Source organism: Bufo gargarizans, chromosome 11, assembly GCF_014858855.1.
Source record: "Bufo gargarizans isolate SCDJY-AF-19 chromosome 11, ASM1485885v1, whole genome shotgun sequence".
Taxonomy (NCBI): Eukaryota; Metazoa; Chordata; class Amphibia; order Anura; family Bufonidae; genus Bufo; species Bufo gargarizans.
Window position 1 is genome coordinate 44,704,319 of NC_058090.1, and position 17,932 is coordinate 44,722,250.

At 43.8% G+C, this 17,932-nt stretch overlaps 1 protein-coding gene across 1 annotated transcript in view; it reads right to left on the minus strand.

The window, feature by feature from the left end:
• Window positions 1–2,454: 2,454 nt before the first annotated feature.
• The window catches only part of TTC9 (tetratricopeptide repeat domain 9), a 41,584-nt gene continuing 26,106 nt past the window's right edge, over window positions 2,455–17,932 (minus strand). The window contains exons 2-3 of the mRNA XM_044271445.1: window positions 16,691–16,873; window positions 2,455–3,356 (exon numbers count right to left, since the gene is read on the minus strand). Coding sequence (XP_044127380.1) covers window positions 3,277–3,356; window positions 16,691–16,873 — 263 coding nt within the window. The 3' untranslated portion in view covers window positions 2,455–3,276. The remainder of the gene's footprint in view (window positions 3,357–16,690; window positions 16,874–17,932) is intronic.

The following is a 17,932-nucleotide window of genomic DNA, read 5'->3' on the forward strand; positions in this document are numbered from 1 at the left end:
GCAATCAGACGACAAATGACCAAACGCTTGTTTGTCAGCAGATTGCATCTTTTATACCCGCTTGTCGACCAACCTAATGTACACTGCATAGGGGACGAACAAGCGTAGTTGTGATTGTTCATCCCCTTATGCAGTTTTCATTGGCCAGTGTAAAAGCACATTAAAAGAACACCAATCAGCTTGTTTTATCACGGATTGGCGCTCGCTATGGTTCTATATCGGGATGCGTAAAACCACCCTGACTTGAGAGAACACAATGGATGGCAAGAACCGTTGCCAGGGTTAGCATCAGTTTTCAGGCCCGTCGTGGACAGTCAGCACTGGCTTATTTCTTGTAGTCATCCATTTTTATCTTCTCTTTTGTTCACAGTTAAACAAAAACAGAACAATACAAAAAAAATCACTTCAATAGGAATAAAAGACCCGACCATTCAATGTCACTAACAAAACAGAAAACCACAAAACCAACCAGAAAGGAAAAGGATGAAAACGTCTGACAATAAAGACACAGGTGACATACTAAACCTAAAGGGAAAGGAATGGACTGGATATCCGACAGGAAAGGACAGGTGTTCTCTTTAAAAAAAATAAATAAAATACAAGAGTTAATTCAGTGAGAACACGGCCCAAGTCAGGCAGGAACCCTGTGTTATTGTGATCATTACTTAACGGTTTGGTCAAAGGTTAGCAAAGAAGTTCTGCTTTTTCCCCAGAAATGCATCATGTGTCCATGGACAGTATATTGTACTGCAGCTCGGTCAACTCTGGAGTGAATGTAGCCTAACTGCGATGACAGGTATGACCCGTGGACAGCTGTGGTACAGTTTCTGACTTCAGTATTGAATGGGGGTGAGCTGCAGTACCCTTCACAGCCACTACGCTGTGTAAGGAGCACCACAGCTAAATGGGGGAGAGTCGGGAGTCGGACCCCCACCGATCTGATATTCATGTCCTATCCTAAGGATAGCCCATCAAGATTAATGTCCCAGAAAGCCCCTTTAAATGTAGTAGAATTTGGTTACTTGTTATAAGTTGATACATTTGCCACTTGGCGTTACCCCTGGGCCCTCATTTATTATTGTATTTACGCCAAATTTTGTTGGAAATTACCTATATCAAAAAACCTGCTACATTTGTCTTTAACTCCAACAAGAGAAAGAAACAAGTGAGAAGTGTGCGTAGTCCAGTCATAAATCTCAAGCCAAGGCGCAAATGCACAGCTGCTCATAGCAGGCGTAAAATAGTCAGACACTTACTCCTGGACCAGAGGCTTCAATGAATTAGGCACACTTCTCCCCAACATAATGGGTGCAGAGGTCATATTTAAAGGGTATTAAGTATTGATCTGTCCTCAGGATCGGTCATCTGATCGGAGGGGATCTGACTCCCGGCACATTCAGCTGTTTGAAGAGGCCTGTCCACGGTCACGTCTGTTGGTCACGCGGACTTGGCTACAATATGAAGCACAGCCACTGGACAATGTATGTGCTATGCTTGGTATAGTATGAGGAGCCCATTCAAAGAGCTGATTGGCGGGGGTGCCAGGTGTTGGCCCCTCACCGATCAGATATCGACAACCTATCCTAAGGATAGGTAATCAATATTTCATTCCTGGAGAATCCCTTCAATTATTTTTTGGATAGTCCGTGTAAAGATGCTAGGACTGAATTTGACCTGAGAAAGCACTAGGGGAAGAGTCAGTCCTATATACACAATGTACGATATACAATTCTGTACACTGTATTATGGACTGTGTACATGTGAACATTGCTTCCTTCAATCTTAAAGGGGTTGTCCGGGCTTTTAATATAGAGGACCCATCCTCAGGAAGGTCATCAATATCAGATCAGCGGGGGTCCGACACTCCCACCAATCAGATGTATAAGATGACGGCACGTGCCGTCTCTGCTGCTGCTTTGCTATGGACAGCAGGAAGAGCTATGGGAGAGTGCACGCACGCCATCTCCTCATACAGATGAACGGTAGGGGTGCCGGGTGTCGGACCCCCACCGATCTGATATTGATGACCGGACAACCCCTTTAAGATGGTCATATGGATAAATACTGTCTGGAGCAGAGGGACGAGCCTATTATAGAATGCATATATGCTGCCTATCCAAAGACAGTGGATATTGGGGGTGGAGGAAGTGTCAGACACCTTGGGTTGCCAAATTCTTTGTCCTGCAGGAGATAAGCAGCTGCCAGCTGTTTTTCCGCCTCTCTCCATTGTAAAAAAAAATAAAATAAATGCATGCTCGGTCCAGCCTGCACATTTATAGAAGAGTCCAAGGGATCTAAAATATATAAGCAGCAGATAAGAACAAGTCCAAACCCCTAGAGACCAGTCACATCCAAAGGTGGAAAAACAACAATACACAACCTTACATCATCGGTTGAAGAAGTGAATAGTTCTAGGTCATATAATAAAAATAAAATAAACTGTACATCTAGTACTTTGAATTCATGTTTTCCCGAAGTACTTCTTTAATTCAAGTTAATGAACCCAGGCTATTGCAGTAGTAAAAGGCGAAAACTGTACAATCTAACATAAAAAGACAGGTTGTCAGGTAGGTGTCCTCATTCTTCAAAGCATACAACAATCTGTAACATGCAGCTCAGAAGCGGGGAGCCATGAAAGCCCTGTGTATAGTTAGAAGCTCAGGAACGTCTGTTCCCTATTAGATGAAATGTTCTAGATTTCGGCTACAGGTTGTTGTAATGAAGAACTTAGCATCGCTATGGGAAGTAGTGTACAGTATCGCTCCCTGTAATCAGTGCTGGATGGGCTGAGACGACAATCTGCACACATGGATATACTCTGTAATCAGGACTGCGGCCATTAGTAAAGTGCCCGCTTCCTGCCTCTGTTCTGTAATTGGGCTGGAGCTTTCGCCCTTAGCAGTAGAAGTGTTTCTAACAAGTACAGATCTATAAAATTAGCTTACGGTGACAAGCCGGGCCGGAAAGACTTCACATGATGCAGAAGATAAAAACAGTTTGACCCATAAGCAAATAAAAAACATAAATGAGGGTTTAAGGTGAAATCTGCACCCTGTCGACATCACCACCCCCTCCTTCCCTTTTCAACATAGCGGGTGCAAGCAGGTGGCAGAGTGCATTGCAGCAGAGGACAGCATTACACATACAGTAAATTACATTTCCAGGTCCTTTGCGTCTGTAAAGCAGTGGAACTGGTCAGGTATACAGGACCCCTGACCCGCACAGCTCGCAGTGATAAAACAGTCATGTGATCCCATTGGCAAATAGATTTCTTAATTATGATAACTCCTTTTCTCTTTGGGAACATCTACTGAGCTTCATTTCTGCCAACTGGATGTATCGGATGACGTTTGTATCTGGGGAAAGACAGAACAAATAATCAGAAATGTGGGCAGATACAGGTTTGAGATACGATCACATAGACATAGGCTCAGCCCACAGAGATGTCCATTCTCCTGTGCACTAAATATCTTGTGGTAATGACCATGGTTATGAATCTATCCAATAGGCGCGAATACTTAAAATCCATGTACTTTCCCGGGTAGGAGACATTATACAACAGTACTGAGCAGTGTAACTGTGAATCCAGCACTGGGGTGAGACAGTATAACATTTAGCCCAATTTAACATGAACATATTCAGTCCAGGACATGCACTACTTGTGACAGTTGCTTCTTGGAGAGCAGCAGACGATCCACTGTGCCAGCATAGACTGGGAACATGGAGAAGGCAAAAGAAGACTAGGCTAGACCAGAAGTCTAGACGTGTCAATCCAAGAGAAGGGAGTAACAATCTGGTGCTTCATGGGGTCTGGCCAGCCCCTCAGGGCTTCAGTAAGCTTATTTGCATATGAATATAAATCCAGTTTTCTGATCAATTGTACTGTCATAATCAGGGTATGTTTTTTTTTTTATCAGCATGATCAACCCTACCAGACAATGCCTGGTTTAATAAGGTTGATCTTGCTGTCAGATGCTCTTTTTTTTTTTTTTTAAATCAGATCGTTCACCGTAGGGGATAATTTTACGTGATATTTAAGTAGTCTGGGTGGTTACAGACGTGGCAGTACCAAACATATGGGGAAGATTTTTTTTTTTGCAATTTTTTTCATTAAAAAGCATAATTTTTTTATGGGATTTTTTTAATTGAATAAAAAAATTTTTTTTTTACCACTTAATAGTCCAACAAGGGGACAATAACAGACAGCTTTTTTTTATTGCTTTTAAAATGCAATGCATTATCCCTATAGTGCATTGCATTTTATTGGCAATGCTATTCTGACATTGACCAGCAAGCTGCGCTAGAGAGGTGCAGCCTGCTGGAAATCACTCAAGGCTGGTCTGGGACCTACATCAGACCCCAGGCAGCCTTTACACACATCGGCACCCCGCGATCGCATTTGCGGGGTGCTGATGGGAGACAGAGAGAGTCCTTTCCCTCTGTCAGCACTTTACATGCGGCGGGCGCCATTGCCTGCGGCATGTAAAGTGTTAAACAGCCCAGATCGGCACTCCTGCTGGTCCGGTCTGTTACAGCCGGTTCAGACCTGAGCGTTTTACAGCGCATTCCTACGCGCTGTAAGGCTACTTTCACACTAGCGTTCGGGTTTCCGTTCGTGAGCTCCGTTTGAAGGAGCTCACGAGCGGACCCGAACGCAGCCGTCCAGCCCTGATGCAGTCTGAATGGAGGCGGATCCGCTCAGACTGCATCAGTCTGGCGGCGTTCAGCCTCCGCTCCGCTCGCCTCCGCACGGACAGGCGGACAGCTGAACGCTGCTTGCAGCGTTCGGGTGTCCGCCTGGCCGTTCGGAGGCGTGCGGATCCGTGCGGATCCGTCCAGACTTTCAATGTAAGTCAATGGGGACGGATCCGTTTGAAGATGCCACAATGTGGCTCAATCTTCAAGCGGATCCGTCCCCCATTGACTTTACATTGAAAGTCTGAACGGATCCGCGCAGGCTACTTTCGCACTTGCGCACTTGCGAATTTTTTTAAAGTTATTAATGCAGACGGATCCGTACTGAACGGAGCCTCCGTCTGCATTAATATGAGCGGATCCGTTCAGAACGGATCCGCCCGAACGCTAGTGTGAAAGTAGCCTAAAACGCTCAACAGGCAAGAACCAATGATTCCCTATGGGAATGGTTCTCACATGAGCGTTTTACAGCGCGTACGATCGCGCTGTAAAACGCCCCAAGAAGTACAGGAGCTTCTTTGGGGCGTCTTGTCGCGCGTTCCCGTACATAGACTTCAGCGGGAACGCGCGACAATGGGCGTTCGTTTGTCTCTGTATGCGCGATTGCAAACGCCCGTACAATCGCGCATACAGAGCGTACGTTCAGTACGCTCAGGTCTGAACCCAGCCTTAGAGAAGGGCTGGGGCGGGCTCTCATGCGAGAGCCAGGTCCCCGCTGCACGGTCCCCTGTGCAGCGCTTAGACTGGGCCGCCATAAAAAAGCAGCAGCCCAGCCTAGGGCCCCTTAGTGACCGCCATAAAAATACATATGGATGGTCACTAAGGGGTTAAAGAGGAGCTGTCACCCACCTAATACAATTTTGGAGCATACCAGACTGCTTTCACATTAGCATTACCATTTCTGTTCTGCTTCGTCATAGGAGCAGAAGAATGAAAATAACGGAAGTGCTGGATGCAGCACATAACGGACAGGAACAGGGCCTAATAGAGCGCATTGACTATAATGGGATCCGTTAGGTTTCCACTAGAAGAGTTTTCTTAGCAGAGAAATATATCTGCATGCAGGACTTTTCTTTCCACTATTTTGACGAGCTAAGCCTCCGACACAGATGTAAACGTAGCCTTACATTGTGCTGTTCTACTGTCACTCCTCCTAGAAATGTATGAATAAATGGAAAACTGGGTGTTACCAGCTGTGTCCCTGCACACTCTGATACTGTTCACATTATGTGGAGCGACCACTTTTTACCCAGTTGACAATTTATTTATACATTTCTAGGAGGAATAATACAGGAATAGCAAAAATAGTTATCAGAAAAGATGGTTCTAGATGCTAGATAAATGTGACCCAGTATCAGACCAATATTGGTGTGTTAAACCTATACAATCGAGAGATAGATACATACATACCAGGCTGATGGTGAACAATGTCAAGTATTTAAAAAATAAAAAATGACACGTATACAGTATAGTACTAACAACAGCAATGGCCTCTTCTGTAGTCACCAATACCAGAGGGCACCACTCCCAGAACGGCACTGGTATTGTGTAATACACAGGAATGTGCTCCACATCATCTATCTGTACTATTACAGCCTCAGGGACCATTTACATGCATGTCTGGTGAACTAGTTTCATCGCTTTTCAATGTCATTTATAGCATAGCTTTAGCTTAGACTGGTTTCTGTTGCCCTTTGGTCTGTATTTACTTAGTATGGTATTAAGGCTTTTCTTTTATGTATCATTACTATTGTCTACTTTAGGACTGATGATAACGACTGGTTCTATACTAACATTATTTAAAGGGGTTGTCAGCAAATAACATTTATCATGTACAGAATGTTAATAGAAGGCACTTACTAATGTATTGTAATTCTCCATATTGCCTCCTTTGCTGGCTGGATTCATTTTTCCATCACATTATACACTGCTCATTTCCATGGTTATGACCACCCTGCAATCCAGTAGCAGTGGTCGTGCTTGCACATAAGCTGGTGCTTTTTCCTACAGTGTGCAAGCATGACCACTGCTGCTGGACTGTAGGGTGGTCGTAACCATGGAAATGAGCAGTGTATAATGTGATGGAAAAATGAATCCAGCCAGCAAAGGAGGCAATATGGAGAATTACAATACATTAGTAAGTGCCTTCTATTAACTTTCTCTACATGATAAATGCCATTTACTGAAGTGAGACAACCCCTTTAACGACCAAAAGATTACCATCATCAATATAAAAATAATAAAGCTAGATCCATTTGTTGATAAGAACTAATATTTTGACTCAAACCCCCCCAAAAAAGTATTTTAAGTTCTTAATCAGATGATACAGGCAATTCAAAACATGGGACAAATACGTCCCTTGGTCCTCAAAGGGTTAAGGGTACTTTCCCCATCTTCTACCGTTATATGGAAGCTATTATGAATTTTAAGTGGTCTATGTGTCTATACATGTGTGTAGAGATGAGCGAATTTCATATTTTGAAATTCGTTCACACTTTGTTGGTTAAAGGTGAATTGCGTTATGGATTCTTTTACCACGGACCATAACGCAATTCTATGACGGAATGAATAACGGAATGTCTTTAGAGGTATTCCGTTATTTATTTTGTCATAATAGAAGTCTATGGGCTGCAAAACGGATCCGTCCCGGAAATGCGACAGATCCGTTTTGCAGCCCATAGACTTCTATTATGATGGAATGGATAATGGAATGCCTCTAAAGACATTCCGTTATTCATTCCGTCATAGAATTGCGTTATGGTCCGTGGTAAAAGAATCCATAACACAATTCACCTTTAACCAACAAAGTGTGAACGAATTTCAAAATATGAAATTCGCTCATCTCTACATCCGTGGTATTTACCGTATTACTTATTTTATAAAGATTAGCTTTTTACACTATTGGCAGTGTGCTTTGTTCTATGAAGTTGATGTTTTCTGTAAAAATATATAAAAAATAAACATCTTTTCATGACAAATTACTTACACGTAGTCGTAGTCAGAGGTGACTGGTTCTACGTAACAAGCTCTACCCATTAATACACAATAACATTGAGCAGCCCGGACATGTTCTGCAGGATGTCCGCTTTCTACAGAGTTCTGCACAAGGGCTTACATGTTCTAGTTCATTATCATGTATTGGAATTTAGGCTTTGCACCCATTTGGCATAAGCTATTTTCTCCATACAGATAAAACTCGGTGTCTCCTCCCTAGATACAAGGGGGTTTTAGAACAGATCCTGTGCAAGTAAGAAGGAACGAAAAACGAGAACATGGAGCAAGTCTTGTGCAGATGATATTAAAGGGGCTGTACGAGCTTAGAAAAAAGCATGGCTGCTTTCTTGCAGAACTAGCGCCTCCCTCGTCACATGCACTTGAGGTATTGCAGTTCTGTTCTATTCAAAAGAATGGGGCTAAGCTGCAATAGCAGGAATTGCATATGCACCAGAGTCGGGCCAATTATGAAAATAGCCATGTTTTTCTAACCTCATCCAGCCCCTTTAATAATGTTAGAAGACCGGTCACCACTCCTGACATGTATGTTAAAGTAATTCTTTGCATTTCCCATGTAAAAACAATTCTGGAGCATCCATTATTATGCCTATGTTGTGCTATTCCTTTATTATTCCTTCTAGAAGTTACTAATGAATTGCTAGCAGTTTGCAATAAACAGTCCAGTTGAGGGCATTAGGATTAAACCCATAGGATTAAAAGTATACCGTTCACTATATATATATATATATATATATACACCGTATTTATAAAAAAAAAAAAAATTATATATATTTTTTTTACTGGATTACATCTGCCTACACTATTCTATACTTATTTTAAACTCCGTCATGAGCGGAGCTTCCCTTTACCATCTGCATGCATAAAACCAATCATTACCTGTACAAGATACTCTGGCATCACTGCGACTACTCCATCATTTACAGTCAGGGATAAAATTACTCTAGATTTTCCCATAAAAGCTGATAGGATTATTTCTTCCTCATCAACCATCTATTCAGAAGGGATCCCATAGTGACGGCGCTCGGTGTGCTTGGAGATTAACTGGTTCTGTGTAAACTAGTCCTCGTGGGACATGGACAGCTCTGACATGATGGAAAGATGTGATGCTGGGGAGGCTCTGCATTACACCTCATCGTTTCACATCTGCACTCTAATTTCTTTTATAGGAACAGAAAAAAATAAAGTTAGGGCCGGGACGGATTTATAACATGATGGACACCCAAAAGATCTATTGCTTATAATAGGTTCATTTGGTTTTTCTTATTTTTTTGCAACTGATGTGGATGTGAACCTAGCCTTATGGGTCAGGTTGTTTGAGCTACTGGGAGAATATGCAACAAAATGCTCCTTTCTAGATCATATCAGCATTTATTTAAAGGAGTTTTCCACTCTTAAGATTTTGATTACCTATTCTCCGAATGGGTCATTAAAATCAGAGTGGTCGGAGTCTGGCACCCTCCCAGATCAGCTATTTTGGCTGGAGACAGAAACAAAACAGGGTATGGAGATGTAGCAGAAGGTTGGGTCCACAGTGTGGTGGGTATGAGAGGTTACTGCAGCTCAGCTCCCAGTCATGGATGACCACTACACACTGGATGGAGCCATCTGCATCCGTCTCGGTCCGCTGTCTTGTTTCCAAAAACAGCTGATCTGTGGTGGGTGCCAGGTATTGGAACCCCACTGACCTGATATGGACGGCCTATGTGGAAGATAGGTCATCAATATCTAAAGAGTGGAAACGCGTTTAATATCATGGCGCTGTCAGATTTAAAGGGAACCTGTCACCGGGATTTTGTGTATAGAGCTGAGGAGATGGGCTGCTAGATCGCCGCTAGCACATCTGCAATACCCAGTCCCCATAGCTCTGTGTGCTTTTATTGTGTAAAAAAAACCAGATTTGATACATATGCAAATTAACTGTAGATGAGTCCTGTCCCCGACTCGCCTCACATACAGGACTCATCTCAGGTTAATATGCATATGTATCACATCAGGTTTTTTTTTTACACAATAAAAGCACACAGAGCTATGGGGACTGGGTATTGCGGATGAGCTAGCGGCCATCTAGCAGCCCATGTCCTCAGCTCTATACACAAAATCCCGGTGACAGGTTCCCTTTAATTCCTTTAGCAGTGACAGCCTGCCAATGATTACATGCGAGGGGCGGTAATGTCCATCTAATGCAGGGATCAGCAACCTTCGGCACTCCAGCTGTTCAGAAACTACAACTCCCAGAATGCTCCAGTCACTTCTATTGGAGCTAGAAGAACAGTTCAGCATGTTTGCATGCTGGGCGTTGTAGTTTTACAGCAGCTGGAGTGCCGAAGGTTGCTGATCCCTGATCTAATGCATGAGCAGATATTGTCTGGTTTATGTAGAAGGCAGCTATGGATAAGCTACAGGCTGCTGTAAACAGCTCACAAGCCCTGATGGAGAATGTATGATTCCCATGGAGTCAAAACGTCCACACGGCTTAGGCTACTTTCACACTAGCGTTCGTCGGTCCGCTCGTGAGCTCCGTTTGAAGGGGCTCACGAGCGGACCCGAACGCAGCCGTCCAGCCCTGATGCAGTCTGAATGGAGCGGATCCGCTCAGACTGCATCAGTCTGGCGGCGTTCAGCCTCCGCTCCGCTCGCCTCCGCACGGACAGGCGGACAGCTGAACGCTGCTTGCAGCGTTCGGGTGTCCGCCGGGCCGTGCGGAGGCGTGCGGATCCGTCCAGACTTACAATGTAAGTCAATGGGGACGGATCCGTTTGAAGATGCCACAATATGGCTCAATCTTCAGGCGGATCCGTCCCCCATTGACTTTACATTGAAAGTCTGGACGGATCCGTACGAGGCTATTTTCACACTTTGCATTATTTTAGCATATAACAGCTGACGGATCCGTTCTGAACGCTAGTGTGAAAGTAGCCTAAAATGCCAATGACCAAACTGCTATGTAAAGCCGAGGTCACATCTCCGTCAATCCAGCACAAACGTCGGTTGTTGGCCAGACAAAAAAACCTTGAATGCAACGTTTTTTTGTCTGGACGAAACCCAGCATTTATGCTGGAAAGCGGCTGGATCCCCGCCGGACCTCATTACAGTCCATGAGGATCCGCTGGAGAAGTACAGAATCCGGCAATGATGGATCCTGCGAAATCCAGCACTTCACAGAGAACTCAGCCTAAAGCAACTCTATAATATATTCATAAGTGAACACATGCTTTAAAGCTCTTGTTTCACCAGGACAACCTCAATCCATATACTCTACTTGACAGGACCATGTATCACTTGCAGAATGTTGTATTATTCACTGCCTATCCAGTTTCATGTGTGAGCAAGCGGAGTTGTTTGGCTTACCCTGGAGATATCGACTGATCATCAGTGAGTCATGATGGGATCACCCTTTAAATGGGTTTACCAGTTATCAAACATTGATGGCTTATCCTAATATCAGTGGGGGTCTGTGTCATACAGTAGCATTTAAAGCAGGAATGCACAACCTGCGGCCCGGGGGCCACATGCGGCCCTCAATACCATTCTGTGTGGCCCCCAATCATCTGGTAACAGACATGTATATCTATGTCTTGTGGCTGCTCACATGTATCGTTCATGTATTTTCCCATTAGATGGGAGTACTAGAAGTGTAACTAGACATTTATGATATTCTGTATGTTAAATATGCCATAAAAATAGTATTTCAGTTGGTAATACCCCTTTAAGTTTTATTTTTGGCCCTTGGAATTGGTTCAGGCTCACAACGTGGCCCCCAACCAGAAAAGGCTGTGCACCCCTGATTTAAAGGCTATAAACATCTTTGCACTAAGTTTTACTATTGTTTATTTGCTTCCTACGAGCAAAATGAAGCAAATTCCTAAATTATCGCCAATTAAAAATTGCCCATCATTTTGCTTCTATAGAGTGTGCGTAGGTCCTTCGCCCGGCTGCTGGTGCTGCAGAATCTGACATAAATCCAGTAGACCACTGCTCCAGTTTCTGACTGCTCTCTCCTTTCTTCTCTCAGAGTAAGGCCTCATGCACACGACCGTTGTGTGCATCCGCGTCCGTTCTGTCATTTTTCACAGTTTAGCAGAGGTCCCATTCATTTCTATGGAGCTGTGAAAAAAAACTGATAGTCCTCCGTTTTTTCTCCGCGTCCGTGATCCAGGATTCCAGTCTGTCAAAAAAATATAACCTGTCCTATTCTTGTCAGTGGAAAACGTCTGTCAAAAAAAACCGGATGCACCACTGGTATGTCATCCCTGTCTGCGTCCGTTTTTTTCCAAGACTTTGGTGCAATAAAATTACACTTTTCATTAACCTTTTTTTTTTCCCTGTCAGACAACCATTGAAGCAAAATCGGACACGGACCACTGAAGCCAAATCACTGACAGTGAAAAAACACTGTCGTGTGCATGAGGCCTTAAAGTGTAACTGCCATTTCACTACCAAAAATGAAATTCCTAACACATGTGATGCTGAAGGGAAAGTATTGATGAAGCTTTATTTTTCAGTTAATTTTACCTTTCTGATGTCTGTATTCAGCCCTTAGCAACCATATTTCTCTGTGCCTCTATTTCAGCATCTTCCAAAAATGGCCTCTGCAGCACTTAATGTCCTTGAGGCCATCCTGTATTTCCCTCACTTCCCATAAGCCCTTGCTCTCCTTACATGAACTAGCAGGACCAATCAGAATGCAGATAACCTCCCCACTACCCCAGAGCAGTCTGTATCCTCGCACATACAGACAACCAGAGACGGACAAGACCAATCAGAGTGCAGATAACTTCCACCACTACCTGTCACATACAGCTAACCAGAGACTAGCCCTGCAATTACATGAAATCAGTAAGCATTAGTTTTATCTGCTATTGTAACCTGTGCTGCTTTCCCTTTACTGACCCTATCTACATTTTGTGAGAGATATATATTTATACACACACACAGGTGAAACTCGAAAAATTAGAATATCGTGCAAAAGTAAAAAAATTTCAGTAATGCAACTTAAAATTAGAATATTGTGAAAAGGTTCAATATTCTAGGCTCAAAGTGTCACACTCTAGTCAGGTAATTAATCCATACCCCCTGAGCAAAGGGGACCTGAGATTGTGACTTTGGGGTTTTCATAAGCTGTAATCATCCAAATTATAACAAATAAAGGCTTGAAATATCTCGCTTTGCATGTAATGAGTCTCTCATGTATTAGTTTCACCTTTTAAGGCCTCATGCACACGACCGTTCCATTTTTTGCGGTCCGCAAACCGCGGATCTGCAAAAACTGGAAACCGCCCATGTGCCTTACGCAATTTGTGGAACGGAACTGGCGGCCCATTGTAGAAATGTCTATTCTTGCCTGCAAAACGGACAAGAATAGGACATGTTCTATTTTTTTTTGCGGGGCCACGGAATGGAGCATTGGAGTGCTGTCCGCATCTTTTGCGGCCCCATTGAAGTGAATGGGTCCGCATCTTAGGCTACTTTCACACTAGCGTTCGGGGCTCCGCTTGTGAGCTCCGTTTGAAGGGGCTTACAAGCGGCCCCGAACGCATCCGTCCAGCCCTAATGCATTCTGAGTGGATGCGGATCCGCTCAGAATGCATCAGTCTTGCAGCGTTCAGCCTCCGCTTGCAGCGTTCGGGTGTCCGCCTGGCCGTGCGGAGGCAAACGGATCCGTCCAGACTTACAATGTAAGTCAATGGGGACGGATCCGTTTGAATATGACACACTATGGCTCAATTTTCAAACGGATCCGTCCCCCATTGACTTTCAATGTAAAGTCTGGACGGATCCGTCTGAGGCTACTTTGACACTTAGAATTTTTTTTACAATATAATGCAGACGGATCCGTTCTGAACGTATCCACCGTCTGCATTATATGAGCGGATCCGTCTCAGACGGATCCGCTCTGAATGCAAGTGTGAAAGTAGCCTTAGCCGCCAAAACAGCGGCTCGGATGCGGACCCAAACAACGGCCGTGTGCATGAGGCCTAAGTTGCATTACTGAAATAAATAACTTTTCACGATATTCTAATTTTTCTAGTATATATATATATATATATATATATATACATATATACAGTCAGTTGCCCCCTATACTTTAGCTACACAGCCAAATACTCATCTAGTTCCTCACGATCCCGGCTACAACACAGCTCTCCCCTCCAACAGCGCGATGTACACGGACAGATCGCGCTGCTGTGAAGGAATACAAGCGGTGCCAGCAGGCGAGGTGACAGGCAAAAAGGTAGCTGTGGCTAAAGGGAGGGTAAATAATACATATTTCCTTAGGCTGTTTTCCTTAGGCTCAGCCTGTGCAATACCTCTGTAAAATAAGCTATGATGGGCTTTTGGGGCAGGCATCTGGGTCCGGAGGAAAGAAGGTTTGTACACAAACATAGAAGAGGATTCTTTACGGTAAGAGCAGTGAGACATTGGAACTCTCTGCCTGAGGAGGTGGTGATGGTGAGTACAATAACGGATTTCAAGAGGGGCCTGGATGTATTTCTGGAGTGTAATAATATTACAGGCTATAGCTACTAGAGAGGGGTCGTTGATCCAGGGAGTTATTCTGATTGGAGGAGTTAAGGAATCTTTTATTCCCCTTAAGTGTAAAGGACAATGCTGTTGGCAGCAGTGGAGGGATAAGCAGGTAGAGACAATTTGCCTGCCAGTGGAGAAAGGGTAAAAAAGAAGGGAGCAATGCTCTGCCAGCAGGGGAGGGTTTGGAATGGGGACAATGCTGATGCTAGAGGTGCTTCTGGAGAGGTATTTTGTGTTGCATTGTGGTATCTGTTTGGCTTCAGTGGAGACGTGTCTCTTTTGGACATGTCCCCGCAGAAGCCAGTGGCTGGCTGCAGTGGAGCAGGTAGACATGGCGGGGAGGAAGTAAACAAGCCACAGACCTGAAGATGGACATACTTGAACCCTTGATTCCATAGTGATAGCAGACGGCGAGCACCAGTGAAAAGTTATTTATTGCCGTACATGGGAGTGGTGAGAGCCATGGCCAAGTAAAGCAAGATTCACCTCAGGGTGCATTGTTCATCACTATTGTTTTTTTGGGTTGGTCCTGTTTGTGTGCCAGTGGGAGGGCAGCCTGTATGATTGGGAAGGACACTTCCACATGAGAAAAGTCAGCCACTGGGGCCAGGTTGTAAACCTGAGAATAAATATTGCAAACTTAGTACAACTCCTTTTCTTACAACGTAACTACTAACATATGTAAAAATACATTTGCCATGTAAACTGTGTCCCTAGGTTTTAAAGGGGAATTACGTTTTTTAATTCTTTGGGTATCAAATAGGAAATCATGCAAATTTTCTATTATACATGTATACCTTTATATCAGGCAGTTGACCCCTATATGCAATAGAATGGTATAGGCCAGGCATGCTCAACCTGCGACCCTCCAGCTGTTGTAAAACTACAACTCCCACAATGCCCTGCTGTAGGCCGATAGCTGTAGGCTGTGCGGGCATGCTGGGAGTTGTAGTTTTGCAACAGCTGGAGGGCCGCAGGTTGAGTATGCCTGGTATAGGCCACGTATCAGTCCTGTGTAATGCATCCATGGTCTAACTGAAACATGGCATCAATCTCTTCACATCATATAATCCCTGCCATTCAGTAAGCAGCAGTGTTATCCGACATACAGGTGCTGGGTCAGAACACAGGACACATCCATGTAATAACTAAATTGGACTAGTGGTGGAATAATGATTTTTATTGATTGTAGGTAGTACAGTAACTACATCACTGTGCGTATTCACACGGCTGCCTGTCTCTAGGTGATTTGTAAAATGGCTGCTTGCCTCTAGGTGGTGATGTTATATTGTTAATAAAAAGCTTATTGTAAGGAAAAATAAAACACAGACGTGCAATAGTAATACTGTATATACTGTATGTTCAGTTCCTCATTTCACTAATATTCACCTGTTAGATGCTTGAGCAGTTAACTGAAGGCCAGATCACATGACACATATAAGGGTCACATGACACATATAAGGGTCACATGACTGACGCCATATTCAGTTCTATCCAGCTCTTCTAGGGATGCTTTTTAAAAGGACTAAAATGGACCATACAATTTTTTTTCTTTAGCGAGGGTACTGCATGGATTTAATAAAGGTCTGCTGGCAAAATTTTAAATAGATGTATATTACAAAAGTGTTCATTGTCCTATTCTGTAAATAAAGAAATGTCATCATTAAAACCGGAATACCTCTTTAAGGGACAAACAAACTGTGTATTGTGTGACATAAGGTGATCAGACGGGAGAAGATCTGCACATCTTTCTGGCTGACGTGTGTCTAGGAGACATTTAGCAGAGGATAAAGAATGTAAATAGCACACCATCACATCTATCAAATCCTGGCAGGAAAATTGCAATTTCAATGAGTTGGCAGAGCCAATAGGTATGACTGTACAGCTTCACAGAGATAGAAGGCTGAAAACCTCCATCATCCCAAGTAATTATTTATAGTACTGTCAACTGCGGGAATATTGGGGTCAGAGAGGACAGATTCTGTCCGGAACAAGCAGATGAATTATTCTGTACCCTTTGCCCATAGATCTGGCTTTAGAACCTGCAGAGGTACATTACATATAGTACTATAGAAGCTGGCCCCGCTGCTGCTGCTTAGAGGGTACCTGCTCACTGGCCTTTTCTACCTCCTCATCTATAGGTGTTGTAGCCTTGCCCAGGTTCCTCCATCTCCACAAGGTTAGCAAACAGGAAGGAACTGGCCCAAAGGTCATGGAGTGGGTGAGCTGTCCAAAGTAATGGTCAGGATTCCAAGCAAATATGGGGGAAGGGAGAATTGTGTAAAGGTTATCAGTACTCATTCCACTCTGTCAGGGATTCCCAAATAAAGACATGTTTAAGCATATCTTATCTAGGGTGCTTCAGACCTTGGTCAAGAAAATCTGCCTAGGAAGAAAGAGTGGTACTACACCAGTTCAACGTCTACATTGCTCCATTACAAAGTAATTGTACCTGTTGGTTGCCGGCTCTTGGCTTCCTTCAAGTAGAACAGTGCTTTGTCATAGTCTCCCAGGTGGTAAAAAGCTACTCCAGATCTGTACAAGGCCTTGAAGTTCTCTCCTTCCTTCTTGAGGACCTTCAGGCAGTATTCCTTAACCCGCTCATAGTTCACCAGCTCAGCTTGCAGAAGACATGCTGTCGGGGGAAAAGCAGACAGAAAAAGGTGGAGGAAATTAGAATTTATGATGTGAGGAAGAGAACATGTCTGAATTTTCAAGGTCTCAAACCTTCTATATTATCAATACAAGCATCAAAATGCTGTTGGTACTGGTGGAGTCCTTATGCCATAAAGTGTAGATCTCCAAGCATTTCTGAAGAATGGAAAATTACTGTAATGTACCACAGCAGCCCAAGTACTGGACTGAGCTCATACTGAAGACTTTTCAAAGAAATGAGAAAATCCATCTGCCAAGACCTTCAAGGGTCATCTCCAGCCCCTTTGGAGAACATTGTGCACACTACAGTGAATACAGTACAAATGATTCATATTTGGTAACGATATATAAAAGTTATACAGAATTTCCATGGCCTCAGCCTGTGCCTGGAAGCAACACAATCCGGATCTTCTCTGCATGTTCCTGTAGGGAGATTGCTGGTAACAGAAACTCATCATATAATAATATCAGGGATCGGCATAGACAAGTAAATTGTGCGCTCCCTGCAACCCTGAGGAAATAATGAATGTAAAATTCGATATAAATACAGCAGATTTGTACCTATGAAACTGGCTGACCTGTTACATGTGCGCTTGGCAGCTGAAGGAGAAAAGGAGTTTCTGCTCTGGCGCAAAAACACTGGCAAAGGCGATAGTTCATAAATCGCCTGTGCCACTGGAAAGAAAATGCAATTATTTGGTCTCTGAAAATAGGCCATTTTGTAAATCACACTTTCACAAATCAATTCGATTATCATATATTTTCTATGGTTATTATAGTCCTGTGGTCACATTTAGGCCCCGTCCACACAGCGGACTTTACACAGGAAAAATCTGCCAGACAGAAACCCTTCTTCTTCTACCAGGTTTTTTCAATGTGAATGCCATGGGCCCGCTTGTGGTTTAGCCCCTCTGAATGGAGCTAAACCGCGACTGGACACCTGCAGCGATCTCCAGCGGCGTCTTTCCGGACGCAGCACCAGGAAAGGACATGTTGGCGCGGTTGTGGCTATAAACCGGAGCCACATGAATAACTGTGC